Consider the following 27054-nt stretch of genomic DNA (forward strand, 5'->3'; position numbering starts at 1 on the left):
GAAAAAAGTACCATACAATGGTATATATTTATAATCCTGATAAATGTAGCTTTCAGGATATATTTTTTTTATTAGATTATCTCCAGTGGTTTAAAGTTAAACGACGTTTATTTAAAAAAAAACTTTTTGGCTTTTGTGAATTTTGCTCAATATTTCTATTTTTTTGTATGAAAAGGCAAAAAGTTTGTTCTAGAAATGAATTCGCCATCCTTTAATTATCTGAAAATGACACCACACTTGCCCTAATACCCATAGTTTTGAAGATATGGGTCTTAAACTGAAGCGCGGCAGAAGGAAACTTGCCCCCCCTCCCCCTGCTACCACAGGGGGGGCTCCCGATGTCTACCGACGGAAATCTACTCAGGAGCACCCAAAGAACAACTGGTGCAAAAATGAGCCTTCTATACCAAAGTGGAGGGGTTCTTGCACTAAATTCCCTACTAACAATACAATGTTAAGAAAGCTTACATCAATATTATCTACTATTGTTGAATTTTTGTGATGCAACGACTAGATTTGTATCTTTATTTGCAAACATATTGAATAAAACCCGTCAGTCCGCAGCTAAAAGTATTTTGTAATTTGCTGACAGCCTAACGAGTCTTTTTAAATTAATATGGCCTAGGAAAAGCTACCTACTTCATTTGATGCGTCAGCTTCCCCTACTGCATAAATTATCTCCTCTTTGTTCTAAGCCTAGTTGCTCTAATTTAGTACAGTTTATAGATCTCGTACCTCTTTTGTCTAGCCAAGCTTCTTTGATCATATCTGCACCTTTTTCAGCCACCATCATGACTGGTGCGTTAATATTACCATTGGTAATAGTAGGCATCATGCTAGCATCTATAACTCTAAGACCTTCGACACCATGGACACGTAGCTGTGAATCCAAAACAGCCATGGGATCAGTTGAAGGACCCATTTTTGCAGTACCAGAAAGATGGTATATCGTCATAGTGTACTGTCTTATCAAACAGTCCCAATATTCGTCCGTGTATAGAGGTAAATGTTTGCAATTCGGTAGAGGCTTATCATAAAATCTGGCTCCGAAACGCTTCATAGCTTGTGTTTGTCCGACAGCCACAGCAGCCTTAACACCCTCTCTTAAAACGCCCACATCATCTGGATGTGTGAGGTAGTTGTGAACCATTATTGGGTATTCCAAAGGATTTTTGGACCGTAATTTAATGAAACCTCTACTCTTTGGACGAAGCATCATAGGGAATATACCGAATACATCTTGGTTGTTGATTTCAGCGAAAACTTCATTGTAGAAGTCATCTGTGAGACTGTGCGCCCTCTTCACTTGAGTCCCTCCATCAGACGGTGTGGAACATGACGTCATCATAAACTCGATGTCTGGCCAATCGTCTGTGGCGTTTGCATATTTTGTATTTATGAAAGCAACCACTTCTAACCCAATGCTTGATGTGAGAGGGCCGTCTTCAGTGACAGCATACCGTAAAGCTGAATTAATATTTACAAGCCTATTCATCACCAAACTAACAGGATAGTCAACTCTGAAAACGAGTCCACCAACAGCAATGTGATCCTGCAAATTTTTCCCAACACCGGGAGAATTGTGGATCACATCAACGCCGACTTCTTTCAAATGATCTTCTGGGCCTACTCCAGATAGTAGGAGTAGTTGAGGAGAACCGATCGCTCCAGCTGATAGAATAACTTCCTTAGTAGCATACACGACTTGCTTGGTTCCATCTCTGATGAATTCCACTCCGTATGCTCTTTTGGTGTCTTTGTCTATTAAGACCTTTGTGGCATGTGAGAATAATGCTATGTGAAGATTTTGTCGTAGCCTAACTGGTCGCAGAAAAGCTTTAGCAGCTGAACACCTCGTTCCTCTTCTGATGGTGAACTGGTACCAGCCGAATCCAGTTTGTTGTGCTCCGTTGACGTCCAGTATATCGTAGCCCATTTCTTCTCCAGCTTGCAGCATGCCTGCACCCAGTGGTGTGTTGTAAGGAGAGTCTTGCACTGTCAAGTAGCCACCTGGAAAGGTAATAATTATTTGTTACGAGAAGTAGTTATTCGTACGTATTCGTTGAAGCAGATTTAAGACACTAAAATACTAAACTGACAGTCATTGAAAAGGATATAATTATCTACCTCCTATTTTTGTCAGTAAATTTCTGATTAAATACCAAGTGATGATAGGTAATGGTATACCTGTCGAATGGTGCCGCTTATCCCTAGCGAGGTAAGGATTCCTCTGGTCCTCCGACTTCTTGAAGTACGGAAGTATATCTTCGTACCCCCATCCAGGGTTCCCGAAGGACTCCCACTGGTCGAAGTCTCGCTTGTTCCCTCGGATGTAAAGCATCGTGTTCAGGACTGAAGATCCTCCCAGGACCTTGCCTTTGGTCCAGCTGCAGCGCTTGTCGATCATAGCCTGGCATGCCGTGTCTTGTGGTTGAGTGCTGGAAAATTAGGAAAAAATACATGTGAATTTATTTAGAAAAATGCTTTATTAAGTCTGTCTTCATTACATTTTTATGTTGCGAAATAGCACTCATTACATTACAGCTACATAAAAATTGATCACCCGTTTTCCCTTCTTTATTTTTACTATTATTTTCATTATAGATTTTGATATTAATAATACCTAATGCATAGAAGTGACCAAACGAGACATTCACTTCCAGTTTTTTTCTTAATTTCTCGTCTTTAGGTTGAAAAGTTTCTAAATATACCTACACCAAATAGTTTTTTACACATAATGACTTACCGGTATTTCCAGTCCAGTTTACTCTTATGAAGATACAGTGACAGCAGCGGTACATCACTTATATCCGTTTCATGACCACCTGCCTCCAGCAGCAGGACATTCCATCCTTCTATCTCTGTCAACCTATTTGCCAGCACTGACCCTGCCGATCCTCCTCCAACAATAACAAAGTCATATTTCTCGTTCAGGAGTTTCTGGTTAAAAGGCCTGTTTTCAGGATCTAAAAGGTCATAGTTGAAGTATGCCATGGTAGCGAGCATGATTGGGATGAAGGTGAGCTTGCTGAGACCACCTATCGCTAGGGCCGCCTTGGCAGCAGTCGCTGCCACACTGAGGACTCCCATGGTGGATCAGCTTTGCATTCTTTGGTCCTGGAATAGGGAAAAAGTTCTTGTATTACATAATCGAGTATCATCAAGTGTGCATTTTGTTAGTGAAAGGAAAATCTGTAGAATGTAAACATCTGAGTTACAGCGATGAATTTTTAGCTTTTCTTAATATTATAGGCGTATGAACTGTTGTCTAGTTCGCTCATTAATCAACAAACCTTTTTACAGCAGACATTACTTATCTTAACAATTTTATGTAAAAAAACTAGACCCATATCTTAAAACACGACGGAACTATGAGGCTTCAAACTAGGTATTTCCTTCTTCGACAACTCACCCTACTTATCTCCGTTAAGATTACTTAGCACATAGAAATTATCTCATACATACTTATTATCTATCTTTATTCCCAATACTGTTACCAGGGTTGGCTAGAAAAAATGTGTTTATAGAGATTTATGTTCATCAATTCTTTGACTCTATCATGTTTATTATTACTGTTTTCTTTCATAAAGTGATTAATAACGATCCCTTGACTTTAGCATTTTGAATAACACACACAAGTCAATTTAGCATTTATGGTGATAGTAATAAGTAATAACCCGTATCCTCGTTACCTCAATTCGATAATTACTATAACTACATGTATAATAAACCTTAAACAGGTATGTTATGTCATTCTCTTGGAGCCGAATTTCCGAAAGTGAAATGCATATTTTTGCAACTCAAAATTCCCAAAGTGGTTTCGTAATATCCAGGTGGGTACTTTTTCATAACACATTATGAAGTCAATAAAATTCCGGAAATTAATTTAGAGAAAGTTCTTTAAGCAGTCGTGGGTATTGGGGGAGGCGTTTATCCAGCAGTGGTCGTCTTTCGGCTGAAACGAACGGTATACGAGTAGGTACTTTTTACTTACTATCATTCAATCTTACTAGAAATTGTGTTACCACTGTTATAATACAAGTAGTTAGGATTTTCTATGTTGATTTCCTTTTAAATACAGATTGTTAACATTCATGTTTTCTTTTATTTCATGACTTTCTGACGGTACTAAAACTCATTATGTTAAAGAAGAAATTCAACGGTACGAATCCAGAACGAAAAATATATATATTTTTGAATTCAGTGGACGAACCTGTTGTGGGACGAATCACTGAACTAGCCTTTATTTGTAGGTGCTCAAGGGATAGGTAGGTACTATAATAATAATTTAATTGGAGTTCACTTTGATCACCTACGTGATCTTATCCATTCATTATACATCAATGTGCCACCTATGATCTTAGGTGATCTTATCCAGACGATCAAAGTTGAATAGACCATTATCTGTATGATGCTTGATAGGGCAATTGACACCCTATTTTTAAAGACTAGTTGTTCTCGGTTATTACGGCCTTAAGTATACCATAAGATCCGTAGCCTATGGTATGGCACGTCACGTAGCCCGCCGCGCAACTCTTGCGCAAACCCTTATGACACTGCGGTTACAGTATACGTATATTCAGAAAGTGTATTAAAAGTGCTAATGCCTAATAAAGTTTCGAAAAAATATCGAAATGTTCTTTTATAATGCCTAATGCAGGTTACGTACAATGACGTCCTTGGTCATAACGTCACTTGGTTGTAGGAAAACGGCACATTAAGCTAAACGCAAAAATATTTGGAATCAGTATACGACTGCTTACAAAAATAGCAACAATATGTTTTGTTCGATCAATAGAAATTTTCTGAAATTAATTTTCATTTTACCAAGAGCATAATGTTTTTTGCTGTTGAGAGTTACAGATCAAACTAAATTTTTAATTATTACATGTAGATAGAATGTGCAGTAGTAGTTAATTGTGTGAACATATAATTAGTAAACCTACTGTATATTGTTACACTGTGCGCGGGCGGTTCGAATGCGCGCGCGCGGCTCGTCTGTGCAAAACTCTTTGTTTTATACGCATCGTAAGTGACAACGTTTTGTAATCTGTGGTCGCGGTTGTAGATGAGCATGGAATACTGGTTCTGGTGATGTATGAACAAGAAAAATGGTTTGTTAAAGAAATATTCCGTATCATGTAGCAAAAATAAAATTTAAAAATATGTAGTTTTTTTCTTTTTTATCCTCTTCCTTCTTACTCATTTTGTGAGCTATAATGTTACAAAAATTACTTTTTTTGTTAGATAGATATTAAAGTACTATTATTGTGCACTTAGTTCTAAGTTATTGTTATCAAATTTTTTGTAAGCATTGGTGTAACAATTATTGGTAAACCAAATAAAAAAAAAAAAAAAAAGGTTTTTTTAGTTCCCTGTTGTTATAGTAAAGAGGATTTAATTTACGGTACTAAATTGCCAAAGGAGCAACCTCGAAATGTTACAAATTGTTTTTTTTTTTATTAAAATAACTCCAATTTTACATCGTGGCATAGTGGGAATATTACTTTGAGGTAATATGAATGTGTTACATTTCCTTATTCTCATGTGGGAATAGGGTCGTATTCGCCTTGACTTTTTGCGTTCGCTGTCGTTCCCATATCGCGGGCACAGGCTTTGTTGAACTGCCCTAGTATTAGAGCAAATACTAATTTGATTAATTAAAGTAGATTGCTTATGACATGTAGGTCCTTTCCGACAAAAAAGGAGGAAATGAAAGACCTAAATAACAATAATTTTGACTTTGAATCGAGTTTTGAGCTTTGACTAATTTCGGTGACTTAGACTTGGCACGTACAATATCTCGTTAAATGAGCTCCCTAGTTAATAAATAATGCTTACAAAATATACGTTTCCTACCAAAATTACTACAAAGAATTCGAATAAAGCGAAACCGAGGACTGATTACTTTGGCCATCTTTCGCTCTGGAATGCCTAGACCTAGCTCTATCTAACTGACGCGAGTTCACAGTATTGTATTAGATAACCTCTCTTAGAATACCTACCCACTTGACTTCGTAACCGACACTGTTATATTTTCAAAGGAAATGTACAGAGCATTATCACGTTTCTTCACAGTCAATTAAATTTTTTACCAGTAAAATTACATGTTACATCCTAAGTTAATAACTCCACGACATCATACTTGGAATTATCACGAGAAATGTATGATCTTGTATTATTTCAGTTCCTGTAAAATTAACTGTTATTAAATTATAGAACATACGTGCTTTGAATTCAAATATTTTTAGCAAACCTGACAGTTCTATCGTATAGTAGACTGTTGGTTGTAACAAATGACGAGGTGGCATTATGTTACATATTTGTTCTTGATACTGGCTACCTATAAGTGCAAGTGCAAACCGCACGAAGCTAAATAAAAAAAAAACTCGTGTCAAACTTTATGTCTAATCAGTGGGCTGAGTGTGAATTTGGATCAAACGCGCGAGCGCGTTTAAAAAATGTATGAAAATGTTAGTTGTTGAGCGTTTCCCGCTAGGGGCCCTGTACCTACCACTATTGAGCGCGTTTGATGTAACTCACACTAGGCCCTCAGATGACTTGATTGTCTGTATGCATGGCGTACCTATGCCTCTTTTCCTAATAAAAGGAAAAAAATGAAAAATAATCTGATGGTGGTGGACAGGTATGGATGGATGCTTGATTTTAATTCGGTAAAAAAAAAAGTCGCAGAAAATATTTTTACAGTTTGTGTGTCCTATTTGTGAATTGAATCCAACAAGACCGAACTCAAGAATAAATTAATTACTATAATTATCTGGTTCAAGTCTATACTTAACACAAAGCATAAAGATAATATCTAAACCTTAGCCTTAACTGTAAACCAGTAATTACTCAAACTACGTAACTTGTCCGCTAATGGCTTCAACGTCACAAAACAATTAAAAATACGCGATGCAACATTACTTTGGTCAATCCTAATTATGAGTCACTGCAGTTGAAGTTAATAAATATGTTTAACAAGCTTAAGGCTTGGTATTTCTGCTAAAGTAGGTATTTCGCGCTGTCAAAATCTGCGCGCGCAATACTTCGCCGAAGACAGCGCGCCAAAGAGCTCTCGCGGCTACACAGTATAGAAATACGCAGTTTAGAAATACGCAGTTGGTTAGGTTAGGTTGACTTCCTTCCTTTCAAGCGTCACACTCACAGCACTTTCTAATACAAATCATATCCAAGTGATACAAATTAAAACAACTTTCAAAATTTTTGGGAATATATTTTAGAATCGAATAAATATAGAATATAACTGCCAAAGTAAACACGGTTCAAAGAGGCGTGGCGTCACCCGACCTTCCGGAAGTTCCGCGCCGGCTAAAAGAATTTCAAGATTACGTCACCCGACCTATCGGTAGATCCTCGGGAGCTTGAGCGATTGGAAAAACATTTTATGATCAGTTACTCGTAGTAGCGATTATTTAGAGCTTGGATAATAAATTATAGTTGTTGCAATTCACAAAGATTTGCATGTGGTTAATTACATTAATCAGTACAAGCATCAATTTTGTTCAGTCTTTTTGTTTATTAATAAATAAAAATATCATACTAAAATTGCATACATATTTGTTTGTATTGGTCTGGGTGTTTTCTTTTTATAATTTATGTATAACGTATGTACGGGGCTCTGTATCGAAAATCACTATTAGCAATGAGCATCACACACTGTTACCTGGAGTGCATTACCGCAGCAAAATTTTTATAAATGTTGTGCTTTAGAGAGTCGAGAGTATAGCAGATAATTAGTTTAAATAGTAGAAATTTGTCCACTAATAGCAAAATTCGTTCAAATTATAGTTTTAAAGTTATTGGCTAGAAGATTCTTTTATCTTGCAGCTTAGACCTTTAGCTACAGACCTTAGACAGTATTTTTGAAACATTCTTACGCATGGTGGAGGAAGGGACGCTCTAGAGCAGTGGTTCTTAACCGGTGGTCCGCGGACCACTGGTGGTCCCTGGAGGCATTCCAAGTGGTCCACGATGTGCACTTGCACACCTTGGTCAAAACCATTCTTAACTGATTTTTGCAGTCAAACTGGTTTTGACCGATTATGAGGTGGTCCCTGACAAGACAGAAATTTGGTAAAATGGTCCCTCATGACTTAAAGGTTAAGAACCATGCTCTAGAGACTCAAAACTACAAGGATACACATGAACTCCAGTTTTAAATCCGTTGACATCTGCTGCATCTGCCATCTTTTTGGGTAGAAGAGTCTTCCATCTTGCAGCGTAGACCTTTAGCTACAGACCTTAGACAGTATTTTTTTGAAAATTCTTACGCATGGTGGAGGAAGGGACGCTCTAGACACTCAAGTCTACAAGGAGTCATATGAACTCCAGTTTTCAATCCGTTGACATCTGCTGCATCTGCCATCTTTTTGGGTAGAAGATTCTTCCATCTTGCAGCTTAGACCTTTAGCTACAGACCTTAGACAGTATTTTTGTGAAAATTCTTACGCATGGTGGAGGAAGGGACGCTCTAGACACTCAAGTCTACAAGGAGTCACATCAACTCCAGTTTTAAATCCGTTGACATCTGCTGCATCTGCCATCTTTTTGGGTAGAAGATTCTTCCATCTTGCAGCTTAGACCTTTAGCTACAGACCTTAGACAGTATTTTTGAAACATTCTTACGCATGGTGGAGGAAGGGACGCTCTAGAGACTCAAGTCTACAAGGAGTCATATGAACTCCAGTTTTAAATCCGTTAACATCTGCTGCATCTGCCATCTTTTTGGCTAGAAGATTCTTCTATCTTACAGCTTAGACCTTTAGCTACAGACCTTAGACAGTATTTTTTATTATTTATTTGTGTCAGTGTGCTCTTCTAAAGAGTGTAAGACGATTGTATGTAGGTACTATTAAAATGTAATTTTAACTCATTGGTTTTGTCTCATATTTGAGGAATGTACTATGTATCATGAGTAGAGTCTTCGTTTAAAAGGATGCGAACGATTTAAATTTCAATAGGTAGACAAAATTGATAATTCTTAATTATCAAAAATTTAAGCTTTCTCCAGTAACACTGATATTATTATACTGTGACTCATCAAAGTCATTATTGTCAAAAATATTGACAAATCGCGAACTGTCACGGCCAAAAAACTGACACGCGTCCGTCCTCCTTAAGCGCCACCGCGCGACTGATTGAGATTGTCCAAGCCGTCATGGACGATTTTTTCCACATTTTTTAACATAGTAACTAAATAAGACGCAATATAAAAATTTCATCCGTTAAAAGCCCTCAAGTTATTTCTGAACTTTAGTTTAGTAAAAGATTTAGAATCTCAAATCGCTTATTTTAAAAATAAAACCATAAATAGAAAACGAATAGAGGTAACTTTGGGAATTTATTCTATCGAGTCAACTTCATCAAATCGTGTTTCCATCCGTTAATAGCCCTAGAAAATATCCTCAACTATGCCCAATAAAAATCTTAGCCTTTAATTTTACTGTTTAGTACCTCAAAAATGAAAAATGAAAACCTCATTTTCGCCATTTTCTCTGCTACCCGGCCTTAAATAAATAAAACGTACCTAAGCTAACATAGCGTAAAAATGTTGCTATTTGTTCCTAATTAAGACATGACCTAATCATAATATATTATTGTATCTGACAGCTATACAATATTTGCAGTGATATTAAAAAATCTTGTTTTTCTCGCGTTTTTCGTCTTTTCTTTTCCCATTCATACCAAATGCCAAACTCCGTGTTAACCTAAAATGGCGTGCATGAACTGTTAGTAATTCATTACCATTATTATTAATTGTTACAAGCTTTAATTTTATTTTATACTTAGTAAGTTGTCAAAAATAAGGCCAACAAAACTGCCCAAACTCAATTTAATTTAACCCACCTAGACGGTTCTTTTCCATTTTCTATTTTTTTTTATATTAGTTTAACTTTCCCTACCACCACTTTACATTTTGGCTTGTGCTGAGAAGAAGTGGCGAAAGAAACCCAGTCACCTTTGTACACATAAAGTTCATTAATCTCACAAAAGTGACACAATACAGCACACTAAAAAGTGTATGCAGCCTAATCTGTGAAATTAAGATACAAAATGTCATCCCAACTATAATATTATAAATGCGAAAGTAACTCTGTCTGTCTGTCTGTCTGTCTGTCTGTCTGTCTGTTACGCTTTCCCGCTTAAACCTCGCAACCGATTTTGATGAAATTTGGCATAGAGATAGTTTGAGTCCCGGGAAAGAACATAGGATAGTTTTTATCCCGGTTTTTGAAACAGGGACGCGCGCGATAAAGTTTTTCTGTGACAGACAAAATTCCACGCGGGCGAAGCCGCGGGCGGAAAGCTAGTTCTAATCATAAATAAGTATTCATGTTCCAAAATCAAAATGGTCAAGGTGAGAGATAGCTTCGAATGTGTAAGCGTTCAAGGTCGAGTTAGGTAATGCGTTTGGCGCTTGTGGGTTTAACTGTTACCTCACATTTAACCTATGGGTCACTATGGGTGTCGTTTTGGGTGGAAAGGTAAAATGCGTATGTTTGACGTATTTGTTGGGCAAAAAAACCTGGTACGTACCAATAGTACACAGCTTTGCTTAGTTTCGGACTAGATAGCACGTCTGTGTAAAAAATATATTTGAGTCTTCCAGGGACGGCTAAGGCCAAGTCGCTGGATTGAATTTTTATTTTCTTCCGGCAACTGGGCCCACTAGATGGTAGAATAGATTTTTGTTGATTTGGTGTTTAATTAATAAAATGCACATTGAAGATTGGCCAAGTAGAAAGACTCGATATTTAAATCTACTCTTGAACGTTCAGGTATGAAGTTGATGAATGATGATGATGAGAAATGTGTGTGTAATGTTGGAAGAGCTAATTCAATTTACTTATTTCTTTATAGGTGTTTGACCTTTCTCGACTGTAACACAATTGGACTGTATACTTCATGAATTATTACATACTCGTACAGTAAGAAGATTGTACAATAGTAACTATTTTTAGTCAGTTAAAAGTTACTCTAATCTTACCGGTTTTGTTACAGGTAATATGCAGTTAGCAAGTCGCCGTTTTGTGTCTATTTAGACATGCATACTAATCGGTGAGTATAATCAATATAAGATTGTTCAGTATAACATAGTACTCCGAACAAGCTCGAAAAATAAGTTGCCGCTAAAACAAAACTAATGCTACTGTCCAGTAATAATTTTGAGAAATAAAAAATAAAACGACACAAAATAGTTTAAAATTTTAAGGACTGGCCAGTTGACGCGTAGCTTTGAAATTAAGTCACCATAAAAAAATCGAATAGAACAGTCCTGTCATAATGTGAAAAACAAAAACAAATCGAAAATTCAAAATTTGTTCTAAAGAAAATATTATAAAGACTGGACAGTTCTTTTCTACAGCTCTATCTTCTTTTGATAAATGTCTTTGCCTCTGGCCAGTGTTATAGCCCAGTAGAATTAGATTTTAAATCGGAAATAATTCCTACAAAAGATTTTATTGTTTTAATGGCTTCATTGGTTGCCCATTAAGACTCTCCTAGGTTTTCGACTTCGACGGAGTTGTGCTTAAGTGGTGGGGGCCCCCGAAAGGGGCGCTTTTTAGGTTTTCCGGTTATACCGCGCAAAGGACTTACCCTATCGAAAAGTGGTCTTTCTGACGGTTGAAGGGCATTTAATCCTGCATTAAATAAGACCAAATTCATATGTTTTGGACAAACCGTTCTCGTGCAAATGTTCGGCAAAGTAGAAAATATGTGTATAATTAATAACCCTCTCCACGTCCAATAGCTCGTCACCCGCAGGCTCCCAAGCCTTGTAAAGGGTCGCCTTAACCAGCGTATCCCTGTCAAGGCTCACGAGTTGGATTCGCTTATCCTTGTTCGTCCCAGCCGTTCCTTAACTGCGGTTGCTGCACCTCTTCCTGGCACTCTCCTGAACGACTCTGTGTTACCTAATGTGGCTGCCCCTCTTCCTTGTATCCTCCTGTACGATTGCATTGCTTAGCCATATGCCTGGTCCAAGGTTCGACGTCACAAAATCAACTTCGTACGCGTAAAAGTAGTTTAAATACTATTTTCCGTGCTTGCAACATATTTCTTTACTGCCTCGCGTCTATTAGTCGTAGAGTGATTGTATATATCCTATAGCCTTCTTCAATTTATGAGCTATTCAACACAAAAATAATTATTTCAATCAAACTAGTAATTCTTGGGATTAGCGTGTTCAAACAAACAAACAAAAAACTCTTCGACGTTTTAATATAAACTTGTTGTTGTTGATTTTTTTCGTCGAACCTTAGACCAGCCATACGGCTAGGCAATGTAGTCGTGCAGGAGGATACAAGGAAGAGGGGCAGCCACAGTAGGTAACACAGAGTCGTTCAGGTGAGTGCCAGGAAGAGGTGCAGCAACCGCAGTTAAGGAACGGCTGGGACGAACAAGGATAGGCGCATCCAGCTCGTAAGCCTTGATAGGGTTACACTGCTTGAGGCGCTCCTTTTTAAGACTTGGAAGCCTGCGGGTAACGAGCCATTGGACGTGGAGAGGGTCATTAATTATACACATATTTTCTATTTTGCCGAACATTTGCACGAGAACGGTTTGTTCAAAACATATGAACTTGGTCTTATTTAATGCAGGATTAAATGCCCTTTAACCGTCAGGAAGACCACTTTTCGATAGGGTAAGTCCTTTACGCGGTATAACCGGAAAACCGAAAAAGCGCCCCTTTCGGGGGCCCCCACCACTTAAGCACAACTCCGTCGAAGTCGAAAACCTAGGAGAGTCTTTATGGGCAACTAATGAAGCCATTAAAGCACTAAAATCTTTTGTAGGAATTATTTCCGATTTAATCCATTTTTGTGTTTAATTCTACTGGCCTATTAACGTGTTTTATAACTCTTGCGAGACAATTTTGAAATGCTAATATCGAGAAGCTCTTTGTCAAAAGTTCTGCAACAGCGACTAATAAATATGTTACTTGCATAGTTTGGGATTGTAAGGTCAACTGGCGGTTACGTTAGATTAGGTTAACGTAAGAATCTAAGAAATATTTTGGAAAAAAATTGGGTTTATTTAAATTAGTAGAGTTAGATCTCTTCTTGAAACAGTTTTTTTATACGATCACATTATAAACTTCCCAAACCTACAATTTTACCATTTTGAAGCGTAAAAGGGTTAAACTTTAAAGATAAACTATGTAAAGTGCAAATTGAACACATGCTCTACACAACAAGCAAATTGACTTAATCCAAACAACAAAATAATTTCCAATTAATTTGCGAACGGTAAAGGTAATGAGACGAATTAACTAATTAACGTTATAATTACCGACGAAATTGATTATGAAATCCAACTTGCGTATGGACGAACACGCACAATAATATAAAACGCATTCACGGCTATAACTTTGGCTACGCATCTTTGTTATTCGGTTAAGGATTTGTTACTCTGGTTGTGTTCTGCGGTCTGCGGTCAGGCCAAAGTGAACGCAGCCCGTATCATGTATGAACAACATTCGGTCAACGGTTCGGGCAAAACAACCTATCAGCGGTCTTGACAAGGCAATCTGTCAACGGTGCAATTTGCGTTCTTTGCTCGTGCCTGCACAGTTAGATGATAGATCCAATCAATACGAAATGAAGAAAGTTGTTTATACATGATGCGTTTACTTTGACCTGACCGCAGCCCGCAGAACGCATGAAGTGGACAAATTCTTTATAAAGAAGAGAAGAGAAAGAGAAAAGTAAGTCAAGTTCACATTTCATATAACAAGCACCATTGAAACACAAAAATTATAGAATAGCATTAGGCAATTAACCTTCTTATTCTAATGGTATTAAGCACTACATGCTCTGCATAAGGATGTCTTGCGCAAACGCACATTCACAGGTCGTAGAGCACACTTTAAGTTGTCATTAGTCACCTTAGTATACAAGCTCTGCTAAGTGTAGAGTCGTGTAATTGATGTGACAGTTGTCTAAATATTAGTTTTGCAAAAAATTATAGTATTAATTAAATTATTTTCTGGCTGTGTGGATCCGGCTGATAAGAATACCTTTACTTTTCCCGGGGATATCTTTAAAGACGACTGAGAGACAAATATGCGAACTTGCTTCCCCAACCCTTCTGGCCAGTATGGGGAGTGTACGAGTAGGTCATGTCAAATTCTGCATTTGCCTCTAATAAATTAGAGAGGGTCGTGTAATGATGACTACATGACCTAATGGTGATATGTTATTTGTAAATAAAATTGACCTTGACCCCAATGCAGATGCTTAGGCATAGAGTACATAGCTTAGAAATAAACTGTATGCAATTTTATTGTCAAGAAGCTGTGCATTAAGTGGTGGTAACTTTAATCACAACTTACACGAACGCGCTCAATTTGATCGAATTTGCAAATGCTAATGGTGCTAAATATAATGATGAATATGACAGGTACGAGTAGGTACATAATACCTATGTTTTTTGACCTAAATGCGATTGAACTTTAAAGTTGTTTTTAGAAGTTTAAGATACCACCTTCACATAAAAAATAATGTTGTCGAAACCCTGCCCGCGATTATGTTTTTTTTTGCTTGCATGCATTGACTAATCACACGTTAGAATTGAAAGTCTATCAGGTTTCTCACGTGGCCTTTCGAATTTAAGCTTAGAACCTAGTTCACCTCATTAAGCTTTACTTTTAATCCTAACTTATGACACACACAAATATAACTTACAATCACAGTGAAGCTGTAAATCTCGTCACATCACAAAACAAATGCAGATCACACGTGTGCACTGACAGTTAACACAAATCACTGTTGAGTGTTGACAGTAACACTGTACAAGCGATGCAGCGCTGGCTGCGCACGAGTGACTGAGAACCAGGCAGGCTTCGCGCGATGGCATTTCGCAAGGCGGTGAGCGGTCAATGTTAGTAGGCGATGTATTGGGGACACTGTATCCTGATAATCCTTATTTCCTTAACCTTTGGTTCTAATTCCTACCGTTTACCTTTCGATTTTCTTTCAATCTGAAACATTTCTCTAAACAACTGTAAACTGGAAGTATTTGATTCCTTGTGATCGTATGTAGACTGTGTAGTAAACACGTCTGTGTTAGTTGGTGAACTAGATTTGGGGACACCGTATCCTGATCTTTATTTCCTATAGATTAACTTTTGATTTTCTTGGATTCTAAGACATTTCTCTAAACAACTCTCCTCATTGGAAGTATTGTATCCTTTTCATCGTATGTAGTAGAGAGGTCAATATTTATATTTCCTACGACAAGACCCTTTGCTTTTCCTTGAATTCTGAACATTGTCGGATTGTTAAGACGATTTTCCTGTACGAAACGCACGCATACTTAAATGTACTTCAAAATGCGTTTCTAGTTCATCAAACTACATTTATAAGTTCATGCTTTATAGCCTGACCAGGAACATAAAAACCCTCGCCATGTTGCGGAAATCTAATGGTACTAATTTCTTTTAATGGCAACAATAACTAAAAACTTCATTGACATGTCACCTTGCATGTCAGTCTATTGCTGTCAAAGTGTAAACAAACTTTATTTTAAATGTGCGCAATTGATTTTGTGAATTAAATTGCTAAAATCTTTTTATAGTCGTGAAAGAAAAGTGGTTCACAATGTGTTAAAGTATTTGTCGAAGAGAAATACCAAGGGTTCGGACAATATTTTTATTGAATAATGTTTCCAACAAAGGTTGTCATATTGACTGACATGTTTATCGTATAGTACAGTCCACTATGAAAATTAGCTGTGGTTTGTTTCAACTACCTATTTTAAAGTTTTTTGTCACTTTCTAAGTGTTGAATTTTATGGAATTGGGAAAGAAGTACCGAGTTTGAAGCGTTCATGAGCAGACATTGCAGTTGAATATTCAAGTTCTGAATTTGATTATTGATGAATAATAAAATAAATCCTACTAGCTCGATTGATGGTTTCATTTAATTTATTTAAACCAAGTTACCTATAATAATATGTTTTCGTTAATTTATGAAAATATTAAATTAGCCCGTAATCCTGAATCCTGATACATAAAGTTAGCCTATTAATTTAACACAGGTACGACTGTACTCAGTGTTGCACTATCAAATGCAATTGATGCGCCTCTATGCCAGGGTTTTTATGTTCCTGGTCAGGCTATAATAAAAATAAACGACTCTCCCGATTAAAAGTTTAGATATATTTTGATTGTTAAAGAGACAAAACTATGATCGCCGACACTCATCGTTTGGCACAAAGCGATTGTCGGTATGTCGTAATAATAAAAGTACTAAATTATGGATGTACTTACTCGTATTATGTACATTTTACAGTACATCACACTACATACATCGTACCTATTAGAACTACATAGATGCCTCAATATCAATCTCAATGTGCATTCGTCTGTTCCACATTGCATTCAGTTATGAAATCGCCATGATGTTCTAGCGAGAGATGCTCGCACGTTTGTCATAGCGTCCCAGTATGGGTTCCACTTGACACAAAGGCTGTTGCAACAATCAGTTTACCGTCATAATGTGGATACTTGAACCACTTGAACTCAATGTTCTGATGTTTAACTAGCGGTCCGCTCCGGCTTCGCACGGGTAGATAATAATATTAATAATTGTCTTGTAAATTACCTATGTATAACAGAAATAAGACGAAAAAGATCGGAATTCCAATGGTGAAAGAATTTTCCGAAAAGATCCAGTAGTTTTTGAGTTTATTCGTTACAAAACATACAAAAATACGAATCTTTCCTCTATAAAATTAGATATGAATTCAGTTGGAAAGCAAACTCTACATTAGCATACCGTATAAGAATAATGTATTGACTATCATCTAATTTGAATATTTCTTTAGTCATAATACTACTACTGTCATTAAGGTATGGTTCAAGGTAGATAATAAAAGTAAAACTACTAAGTGCATTGTATGCAGTTTCCCACGAAGTGTACCTACTGTACATAAGCCTCATTCATAAAAAATATTGACTCTTCAAAACATCTCAAAAGAACTCTCTTTAGGTAGGCTTTTCTTCACTTATTGTCTCAAATTATGAATGAACTTTAATTTTCAATAACTTGAGGTATTTACACCATTAATACTTTAATAATAAATAAAAAATCGTAACGAACTTAAACGAAAAAAGTTCTAAAGAGAATACTATTATGCATTCTGTGATAGTACGTATGTTATACTCAAAAAAACTCATTTATTTCTGCAAATAGGCTTTAGAAAAGCACTTTTACACGTCCTAGTATTAACCCTACCACTGCTTCAGGACAATAAATGGGCCAGTGCTGAGAAGAAGCTGCGCAAGAAACTCAGTCACTATAGTCAGCCACTTATAGTGTTTCTAGCCTTAGATCTTCGCTTTGTAGCAAGTCTTACCAAAATTAAAATATGGGCATAAATGAGTCTCCGACGTGTGAATTCACAACATCATTGTTAACTTTGTTTACTTTTGTTTAAACTACAGCCGTATTAGGGCTCGCTTTTGCAACATCGTCGCGAACTAAAGTCGGGTAAAATAGCAAAAAGTGTGTACTTTTCTTAATAACTTCCTGCGGCATTATGTAAATGTGTCGCATGCAATAACTCTGGTAACTTCAAGAGGTTTGTAAAATATGCACCGTCATGATTCACTTTTGATAGATAAATATTGGTTGGTCTACTAACTGAAAGTTGTGTATCGATAGTAATAATTTTCCCTTCTTCGTCTTGAGTAGTTCGCATATTGGACTACTAATATTACTATGTCAGAAGTCTCAGGTTCGATCCTCGCATAGTACAAAAAATATGTAATAAGAAAAAAGTACATTGGTATGTTTATCTGTTGTCTGGCACCCTTAGCACAAAACTGCTTATTTGGTGTCTAAATAGCGCAGTGTAATATTTATTCATTTATTCATTCCAATCTTAGTAGGTTCCAATCTCTAGGTAGTAGTTTTGTCAACTGCTCTTGAATATTATCTATTTTACTGACTGAATAAGGTTTATCTTACCACAGATAGAGGCTGTGTGAACATATTGATTTAGATTTCACGATAGGCCCCGAAACAATTGAATGTATAATTCTATCAATGCGTGCGACAATGGAATAGCTATAATAAGGACATGTGCACTTGCCAACCGTATATCATATAGCTGAAGGGCAACTCCTTTAAGGTGAGGATCGCGTAACATTCCGTGCGAACCGAACCGCAATAAGCAACCGTGATTTGGTTCGCAATGTTCGAACACAGACCCTATTAACTCCGAAAATACCTCTTTTATTCCTTCCACTTCCAATGATTATGGCATTTTTATCTTTATTGGATCCGAACACGGCAGCTGCAGATTTTCTGGCAATTTCAACGCGTGCCACTATTATTATTATATGCCATTAACGTGGTTCTTTCATCTGGGACCCGTATTATCTTTCCACCTACTAAATAAGTTGAATACCTTTAGCCTAGCTGCAGACTTTTTGTCGGCCGATAGTTGGGTCGGGCTGTTAATCAGTATGGACAAAGTCAAAGTAAAAATTTCTTTATTTGTTTAGACTAATAAATAGTTCTTACAAATCGTCATTTTGCTCTTAAGGAGCCTCTACATGTGTCATAATCTTTTTACCCTACCAGCGCTTCGAGACCAACATTTGGCAAGTGCTGAGAAGAAGCGCCGCAACAAACTCAGTCACCACTGTCTGCCGGTTAATATAAATAAATGTATGAAAGTGCGCAAATTGGTATCGGCCGATTCTTCATACAAATTAGAATCGGGCCCAACTATCGGCCGAGTCTGCGGGGAGTTTTAGGCAGTTTTAGGCACAGTCATTTGTCTCCCGTTTTGCAACGGAGGGAAATCGATAGTATATTTCGAACTCTTTCTCTAATCTTCTGATTACATTCGTTGAAAGTTCCAAGACAGATAATCCCCTGGACTACTCAAACATAACTGGTTTGGTTGTGTTTCATTGAAGGCCAATTGGTAGATCCTGGCTATACAGGAGTTGCGGTAATGGAAAACTGTGGTGGGGTATGTCCTACCAAAATCTGCTGCGGATATGGTGAAATAAGCCATAAAAAACTCTAAAGTTGGGTTGAGTAATGTATAATGTAAATAACATTAATTTTTAACGAATTAATGAACTAACAATGTTAATAATACAGTTACAATGAAGTTTTTAATGACCTAAAAACGGAAGTTACTTGCTATCTATTATTAAGTTCCTTACTTACACAATGCAGGACACAAAGTACAATTAAAATCGATTAGGCAGGAAAAGTAAACATTCAACCATCCTTGTAATAACTTAGATCAATTAGATTGTATGTTGGCAAGGGATTTGGCGTAATTTTAATTTATAAATGCAATAGTGATTTTAGTCATAATCATCATCACTTCAGCCATAGGACGTCCACTGCTGAACATAGGCCTCCCCCAATGCTTTCCATGTTTTTAGTAGTAGAGTTAATTAAAGTGTTACGATTCCATGCTTACAAACAACACCTTAGGTATATTTACTGACACATTTTACCTTGAAGAATGATATAGACAGAATAGTAAAATAATATTTGAATTTTTAAAACTATAACAGAATGTTAACATTTCGGTTTGAAGATTGAAATATTGAACTACTAGTTCCTGGTGTAGAACTGGTGCACCTACCTTAAAATGTTATTATTGATTTGGTATTTGTCTCTATTTTTCTGTTTGTATTAATCTATGAACATAATTATGACTTTAGGAAGAGGTTATGAAGCTCATTATCATCTTCTTCCTCATCAACCAACGAAATTATTCTCACTTCTCCACAGCGCCTCAACTGCTGCGTGGCCAGGAATGACAGGATCTAGCTCAGTGGTTCTTAACCGGTGGTCCGCGGACCACTGGTGGTCCCTGGAGGCATTCCAGGTGGTCCACGAAGACATCGTAATAAACAAGTGATGTGACGTCATTAGTCGAATCAACACAACGCAAACGGCGTACTGTGAGCGAAAAATCTACCTCCCCTTTCATAGGATTTTGAAAAAAAAAGTGGTCCCTGACAAGACAAAAATTTGATAAAATGGTCCCTCGTGACTTAAAGGTTAAGGAACCACTGATCTAGCTAGACCGGCAGTACAATTCCAACTAATGAAGGTTCTATTAAGTTTGTCCCGGGGAAGGTTAAACTGTCATTGGACCCACAACGAAAATAATTAGAAAAACATACAAGAAATTCGAAATTTTAAAGATTAAATTGTTGGATCTTCTTTATCAGTCAAAATACTAGGGTCGTCAGTCCCTCTTGGATTTTGACCCCTTTACACAGTCTTCAGGTACCTACGTGCGCCGGATCGTGTACCAATCTTTCGGACGATCGTTTTGCGAAATGATAGCTTTAGCAATAAACGCATACGTAATCTCCTATGAATGATGCGAAACTTTATTTCCGAAACACGTTGTTAATTTTAGCATTCGTACAAAGTATTGCCGTTGGATTGTCATATAATGGTCGTTGGACAAGTAAATAACTATTGACAGCTACGAGTAATTAAGTAAATAATTGTTCTATAGTTTTGTATAAAATCAAACGACTAAAGATGAAGTAATTTTAGTATCTATCCTCAAAATCAAAGGACTAAACGTGAAGCAATCTTGACTTTAAGAACACCAGACAATAGGCGTTTTCTGGGTAACTCATGCCCGTCTACACAAACTTTTCTATGAGGTCCCATAGTGCTCGCGGACGCACAGACACACACGAACCAATCACAGAGCTCTATTCAACGTTGTGCGTTCGATTTGCTGCTTCACTTAAGAAAAGCATCGTTCCACCATATTTTTTTTAACTAAGTACATCCTTAGAGATTGAACGAAAGCAACTACGCTAAAGTGTCTTTTAATTTGGTTCATTAGCCCCAAAAGCTCTACTTTGCAACTTTATTAAGTAACTTTCGAGACAAGTTATCGAACGTGTTAAAAGTTCAGTGACCGTAATATTATTATGGGCAGGGCTTCGCATAAAAGTATACGAGTACTTTTACTTAGCATACATGTAAGATGTCCACAATAATATTGTCTTTTCTCCAAATTATTTAAAGTAGGTTATATTTATTAAATCTTGATAAAATTGATAGTAAACAAGCGTCTTATAAAATTATTATTATTAAATTATTATCAAAGCAGATTTTTCAGCTGAAAAACGTGCCTCAGGCAGGATTTCAAAAGTTAAAGTAACACACATTTTACGCTATGAGCCTAGGTTCTTATTTCTATCAAGCAAGACATTATGAAGAGTATTCCCGCACATACTCTAATGTGTGTGTGGATTATTTCAAAGTAAAATATCATGTTGTAAACAGTCTCTACTCTCTTCATACACGAAAAGAACATAAAAATAAGTGTACTCGTCTCGAGTCCACGTATTACAAAAGCGCTGAAGATTGTACCCTGCGCCCGCGCACACGGCATCGCAACAGTTGCCAAATGTTGCGTTATTACATAAGAATTGATTTACCACTTTCACTATCAGTTTCAAAAGAACATAATTAAATTCAGTCTTTTTGTGAAAAAGGTATGTTACATATTATTAAACTGACAGACGACTACTAGTTTTATGGCTACAAGCCTAAAAGCAAGCGCTCTTATTAATTGAATTTAACTTTAAAAACTCCCATTCTGGGCCAAAATAAATTCAAAATGAACATAAAAATGTAGTTTTTGATCGAAGTGTACCTACCTACTTTGATCTTTTGTCTAATTTATCAACATTTTTGAAAGAATTCACAATATGAACACAATAATCAGCTTGAATTAATTTATTAACGTCATTATTTAATGAGTCTTGTCGCATCCATTTTAGTAATAAGTAATTTTATTTAAGTAATAGTATAAAAATACTTAACCCACCAATGCCAGTGGCTCTTACCTTTTATGCTGAGTCCTTTATAAATCTTGAGCCAAACACCACACTTCTTAGTTACACTAATATAATATACTGTGTATATTAAAAACAAAGCTATTTGTAGCTAAACCATAGTTACATTTTACATCACCTTTGTTTGTCTAAATTGCCACATGAGTAAATCATCTCCATTTATAATATTTTGGACGGTTCATTTCAATTTGTATGTATTACAATATTGTTTAAATTAGCTAACATGCGATACCTAGAGAGGTTTGGAGAAGCAGTTGTTTGAAATAATAATAAACTTTGAACTTTGGTGTCAAAAGTAACGTGAAAATGCAACAAAAACCCATCAAGTGCGAGTCGGGACAGTATCAGTCAGGTTCCGTACCTCGTTGTACGATGGAACACCATGCACTTTTCCTCCAAAAACACAATTCTTTAGGGGACCATCTTTAATAAGAAGCTGAGTTGCACCACCTAACTTTGACGGTAACTTTATCGATAACCGATGTTTTTGTATGGAGTTTGACAGATTTTTGACGTTTGTTAAAGTGAGATGCTGCAACCCAGCCGTAGACAGATTATGATACATTTTATACATATTTAATGCACATTACACAAAACTTCCAACTTTTAGTATAATACCAAAACCGTCAATTTTAAATAAAAAAGTACTTACATGATAGAAATACATAAATAATAATGTGAAAATCACAACTGTCACCGATGAACTCGTTGGCTTGGCCCCCACAGGTACTTACGGAACCCTGAATACGTCTAAACTCTCAGATTTAACTTCTGACCCGTTTACTAATTATATTTATTTATATCTTACTCATACTTTAATGTCGTAATTAACAAAACAATGTCAACAAAAAAATTAAAACTAACAATTTTATTGCGAAAATATATGCTCTTTCTTATACATAGTATTTACTAGTCTTCACTAAAATCACAGAAAAACACAGTTGAAACTTCTTGATAAGTGAGCAGTGCATGTTGGGCTTTGTTTACCTTTAAAAATACATTTAGTATTCAGATATTTATTTATTTTTGGTAGAGCTAATAGAAGCTTATAGAGTCAAACTATCACTATTTGCTATGTTACACCTGTACCACCTTCTCAAGATTACAAGAAAATAGCAGTACAATACAAGGTCGGCCCTTGTCTCAAGTTACTCTTGCAATTTGACACTTTACGGCCACTTGCGTGTCATGACACCAATGCCTGTTTGACCTGACTTCACGAAGTGGCCTGAAGGACATTCTTTAGTTCAGATTGCGAAGCGCTTAGTAATATCTAATTACTTTGTATTAATCAATAAGTATTATGTATAAGATGTAGAAAGTGGTAATTTGACTTACAACTCATCCCGAAATTCGTACTGCTTTTTAATCATGTCGAAAGCTTTTTCTGCTACCATCAATGTTGGCGCCATGGTATTACCACTTGTTATGCTCGGCATAATACTAGCATCTACCACTCTCAGATTCTTCAATCCATGAACTAAAAGACGTTCATTTACCACTGATGTGGTGTCATCTTTCGGACCCATTTTGGCCGTGCCTACAGGATGAAATATTGTTACTGCCATGTGACGAATGTAACATGTCCAATATTCTTCGGAATCTAACTCGAAACCAGCACAACCTGATAGTTTTAGAGGGACCAGTTCTATTTCGAATTTCTTAAGTGTTTCTGTTTGTTGTAATTTCCTTGCTTCTTTTATAGCTCTGAGAAAAGTTTCTATGTCATCAGGGTCATGAAAGTAGTTTGAATTAATCTCAGGCGCTGTTCCAGGATATGAGTTAGTTAATTTTATCTCACCTTTAGATTTCGGATGCAATAATGTAGGATACACTCCAAAGATATCACTGTTCTTGTTGATAGCAGTTATTGCATTGATAACTTCTCCGTTATATCCAAAACCGGCTAAATTAGTTCTTAATGTTTCGTCGCTTTTTGTAAAATACATGTGAAAATATTGTATATCTGGAGTATCATTTTTATGATTAGTATTGATGAAACCCATATAATCTACAAGTCCTATGTTAGACAAAAACCCGGTCTTTGTGAACATGTATTCTAATAACATAGATATCTTCATTTCAGGTGTGATAATGGTATGTTGGTTTGTTTTAAAAACTAAAGGAACAAGTACATGATCTTGTAAATTTTGTCCTACTGGTAAGTCAAATAAAGTTTGTATTCCTTTTTCTTTCAAATGCTGTTTAGGGCCTATACCTGACAAAAAAAGTATTTGAGGGGTTGCTATGGATCCAGCTGATAGTATGATTTCTTTGGTTGTTTTGATTTGCATAACAATTCCGTTTCGATGTCTAAGTTCAACGCCTGTAGCCATATTATTCTTGAGATTTAATATAACCTTTTGTACCATCGTGTTCTTCATAACGTATAAATTGTCTCTTTCCTTTAAATAGATTTTTGCCGTATTCAGTCTTTTGCCAATACTTATTAGTAGTTTTGTTATCCTAGTCCCAATCTGGCTTTCATTTTTCTCTACTCGACTTTTAGTTAAACCCAGTTCCTTATACGCTTCATCTAAAATGCCGTACCATGGAAAATCGTTATATTTGTATGACGATAAGTTTAGTTTGTGCTCTATAGCTTCGAAATATTTATAAATTTCTTCATACGACCATCCAGGGTTTCCAGATTTTTCCCAATTTCGGAAATCATTTGGGTGTCCTCGGACATATAGCATGGCGTTGATGGAACTTGAACCACCCATGGCTTTCCCTTTGCTCCATAAACATTGCTGATTTATAGATCCCAAACAGTTCTTGTTGTCTGCTTTCGTTTTATATCCCCAGTTGATGTCTTGGTTGTACAAGAGAAACGCTGGGACCTGTAACGAATACAAACTATGTGTACAAATCAATGAATATAGCAAATATTGAAGTACGAGTATGTATTTGCTTAGTCATGCCAGGCCTGGCTCACTCCGCGCGGTACATCCGATAATTACCTACAGCGAAGCGCCCCGCCGGCGGGTATTATATCAGTCGAGTGTCAGGCGCGCGCCCGTCAGGACGCTGGCGTGCGTTGTAGTACCTAATTCTATAATCGAAGTATTATTTAAAATTGGACATAAAGAGAAAGAAATATTGTGCGGCGTTCGGGTGTTTAAATTCGAAAATAAATCTACCGGATTTATCTTTTTATTCGCTTCTCAAAGATGCTGAAACTTTCAGCCTGAAAGGTATGTTGGCCATGTAGGTAATCAATAATTCTTAGGATAGTATAGGAACCTAACCTACCATGACTACTGCTCAGAATGCGTTCGTTCGTTTCAGCCAAATGACGTCCACTACTGGACAAAGGCCTCTCCCAAGGTTTTCCATAATGAATGCGTACTTACCTACATACGTACCTCATTACAAATAAGTAGATTAATTATTTTTTCACTAGACAGCAACCCTAACAGCGTAAGAAGAGTTCAGAGGCACGCGATAGAAAGAGACAAAACTTGTAGGTGAATAAAATTGTAGGTACGTAGTGCTGTGCGAGCTGAATTCCACTGTATCGCGTCGTAGCAAGACTCGCATTTATTTAAATCGTCTTGCGGAGTAATCCTTCTGTACCTGTACTATTACTTATTCTGTGGTCATGCGCGTTTTCATTTGTAAAAACATTTGTTTCCAAACAATACCTAATTAGTAACCAAATATTAATACTTAACAATATTTTCCAACTCAAACTATTAGACTTAGAAGTAGGGTATTTTTTTATTTCAAAAGTATTTTAATTTGCATACTAATATTATAAACAATGTTTGTAAGGACTAAGGATGAATGTTTGTTACACCATCACGTATAAACTGCTGAACTGATTTTAGTGTAACTTTACAATGTTAAATCAGCATAACACATAATTTACTTAACTACCTTTTGTCAAATTCCAAATTCTGTGTAGTGGTGGGAACAGCTAGTTACTATGTAGTAATAAGCTCCTCACCTCACTATTCAATCCAGGGTCGTCACCGGCTTCAACCAGGAGAATTGACCAGGAGGGGTAGGACTCCGCCAAAAGCCCGGCCAGCGCTGACCCGGCGGTCCCTGCTCCCACCACTATGATGTCGAAAGATGTTGGTCCTGAAAAGTAGGGGCAAATCTCTTTGAGAACAGTATAATTATTTTAAGAACTTGTTTTTTAGGGTTTTTTTTTTTTTTTTTTTTATGTGATAGGAGGCAAACGAGCAGACGGAAATTCCGTAGCCAAATGGCAAAAAACGGAACCCTTATAGATTCGGCATGTTTTATTTTTGTCGTCTACGTTGTTGCTATAAGACAATACGACTAAATAGGCACACAGTAAATATTAATTACTTTAGTGTGTGTCTGTGAATTATTACTGAAAACAAATTGTTAGTATGAGATGCGTCACATTACACAACTCCCTACGACTTACGTGATGTAAATAGTAAATACCTATGATTTAGGCGAGTTTATTTGAAAGATTTGAACTAAGCACTATACGAGTGTTACAAGTCTTTAAATCAATTGAAGAAATCTGTAATTTAGTGGTAGGTTGATTTACATACCATTTTGAATGATCTCTTCAGCTCTGTCCCTCGGCCATCGGTAGCCATCGAACATGGTGCAATGAGCAGCTACCACAGTCGCCACTGCGGCTGCAAACAGCTGGCCTGTTGCGCCGTGGAACGCCGAAGGACATGTCGCTGTGATGTTGGCTTGCAAACCTTCCATTAATTTTCACTAAAATGGTTTCAGTAATCGTAGTTATAAACGCCGTTTGTCGTAAAATTGGATTTTTTATGACAATTGTTTTATCAATAACAATTAACACAATTCTAGCTAGATTCTCGCAAAAACTGGTATCCTCAAATTATGAGTTCTGTGCCTAAAACAGTACTGCGTTCACATTTATTAGTATGCTAATATTCATCAGACCAAAATTTATATGTTGAAAAGAAGACACAATAACTTTGATAACACTAGAAACAGCCAATGACATATCATATAAAACAGCACTATAGTAAGATATTACATAACATTTTCAAATGAATAATGTTAAATGTATCTACACATACAACGTGTTACTCACAATAGTTACAGAGAAGTGACTCCAGAAATCCAGACGTCCTTCTCAGTGTATTGTTCCTGAACTTATGCTCTGAGGTTGAGATATAATCACG

General features: G+C 36.6%; 3 protein-coding genes across 5 annotated transcripts in view; 1 reads left to right on the forward strand and 2 right to left on the reverse strand.

Annotated features, from left to right (window-relative positions):
• The window catches only part of LOC135082302 (flotillin-2), a 268349-nt gene that overhangs the window by 169835 nt on the left and 71460 nt on the right, over window positions 1-27054 (forward strand). The window lies entirely within an intron of this gene.
• Window positions 443-22636, reverse strand: LOC135082298 (glucose dehydrogenase [FAD, quinone]). Of its 2 annotated transcripts, none has more exons than XM_063977082.1 (4): window positions 21893-22636; window positions 2747-3117; window positions 2188-2438; window positions 443-2010 (listed from the first exon to the last, which is right to left on the reverse strand). In XM_063977082.1, exons 2-4 carry the CDS (start codon window positions 3088-3090, stop codon window positions 653-655), a joined length of 1953 nt encoding a protein of 650 aa, XP_063833152.1. In that variant the 5' UTR covers window positions 3091-3117; window positions 21893-22636; the 3' UTR covers window positions 443-652. The 2 variants fall into 2 exon arrangements, with proteins under 2 accessions (XP_063833152.1, XP_063833151.1); XM_063977081.1 differs by lacking the exon at window positions 21893-22636 and adding an exon at window positions 14712-14857.
• LOC135082301 (glucose dehydrogenase [FAD, quinone]-like) lies at window positions 22743-27044 on the reverse strand. The gene is made up of 4 exons (XM_063977086.1): window positions 26964-27044; window positions 26440-26614; window positions 25854-25990; window positions 22743-24744 (listed from the first exon to the last, which is right to left on the reverse strand). Exons 2-4 carry the CDS (start codon window positions 26603-26605, stop codon window positions 23236-23238), a joined length of 1812 nt encoding a protein of 603 aa, XP_063833156.1. The 5' UTR covers window positions 26606-26614; window positions 26964-27044; the 3' UTR covers window positions 22743-23235.

The sequence above is a fragment of the Ostrinia nubilalis genome, chromosome 21, assembly GCF_963855985.1.
Source record: "Ostrinia nubilalis chromosome 21, ilOstNubi1.1, whole genome shotgun sequence".
Classification (NCBI taxonomy): domain Eukaryota; kingdom Metazoa; phylum Arthropoda; class Insecta; order Lepidoptera; family Crambidae; genus Ostrinia; species Ostrinia nubilalis.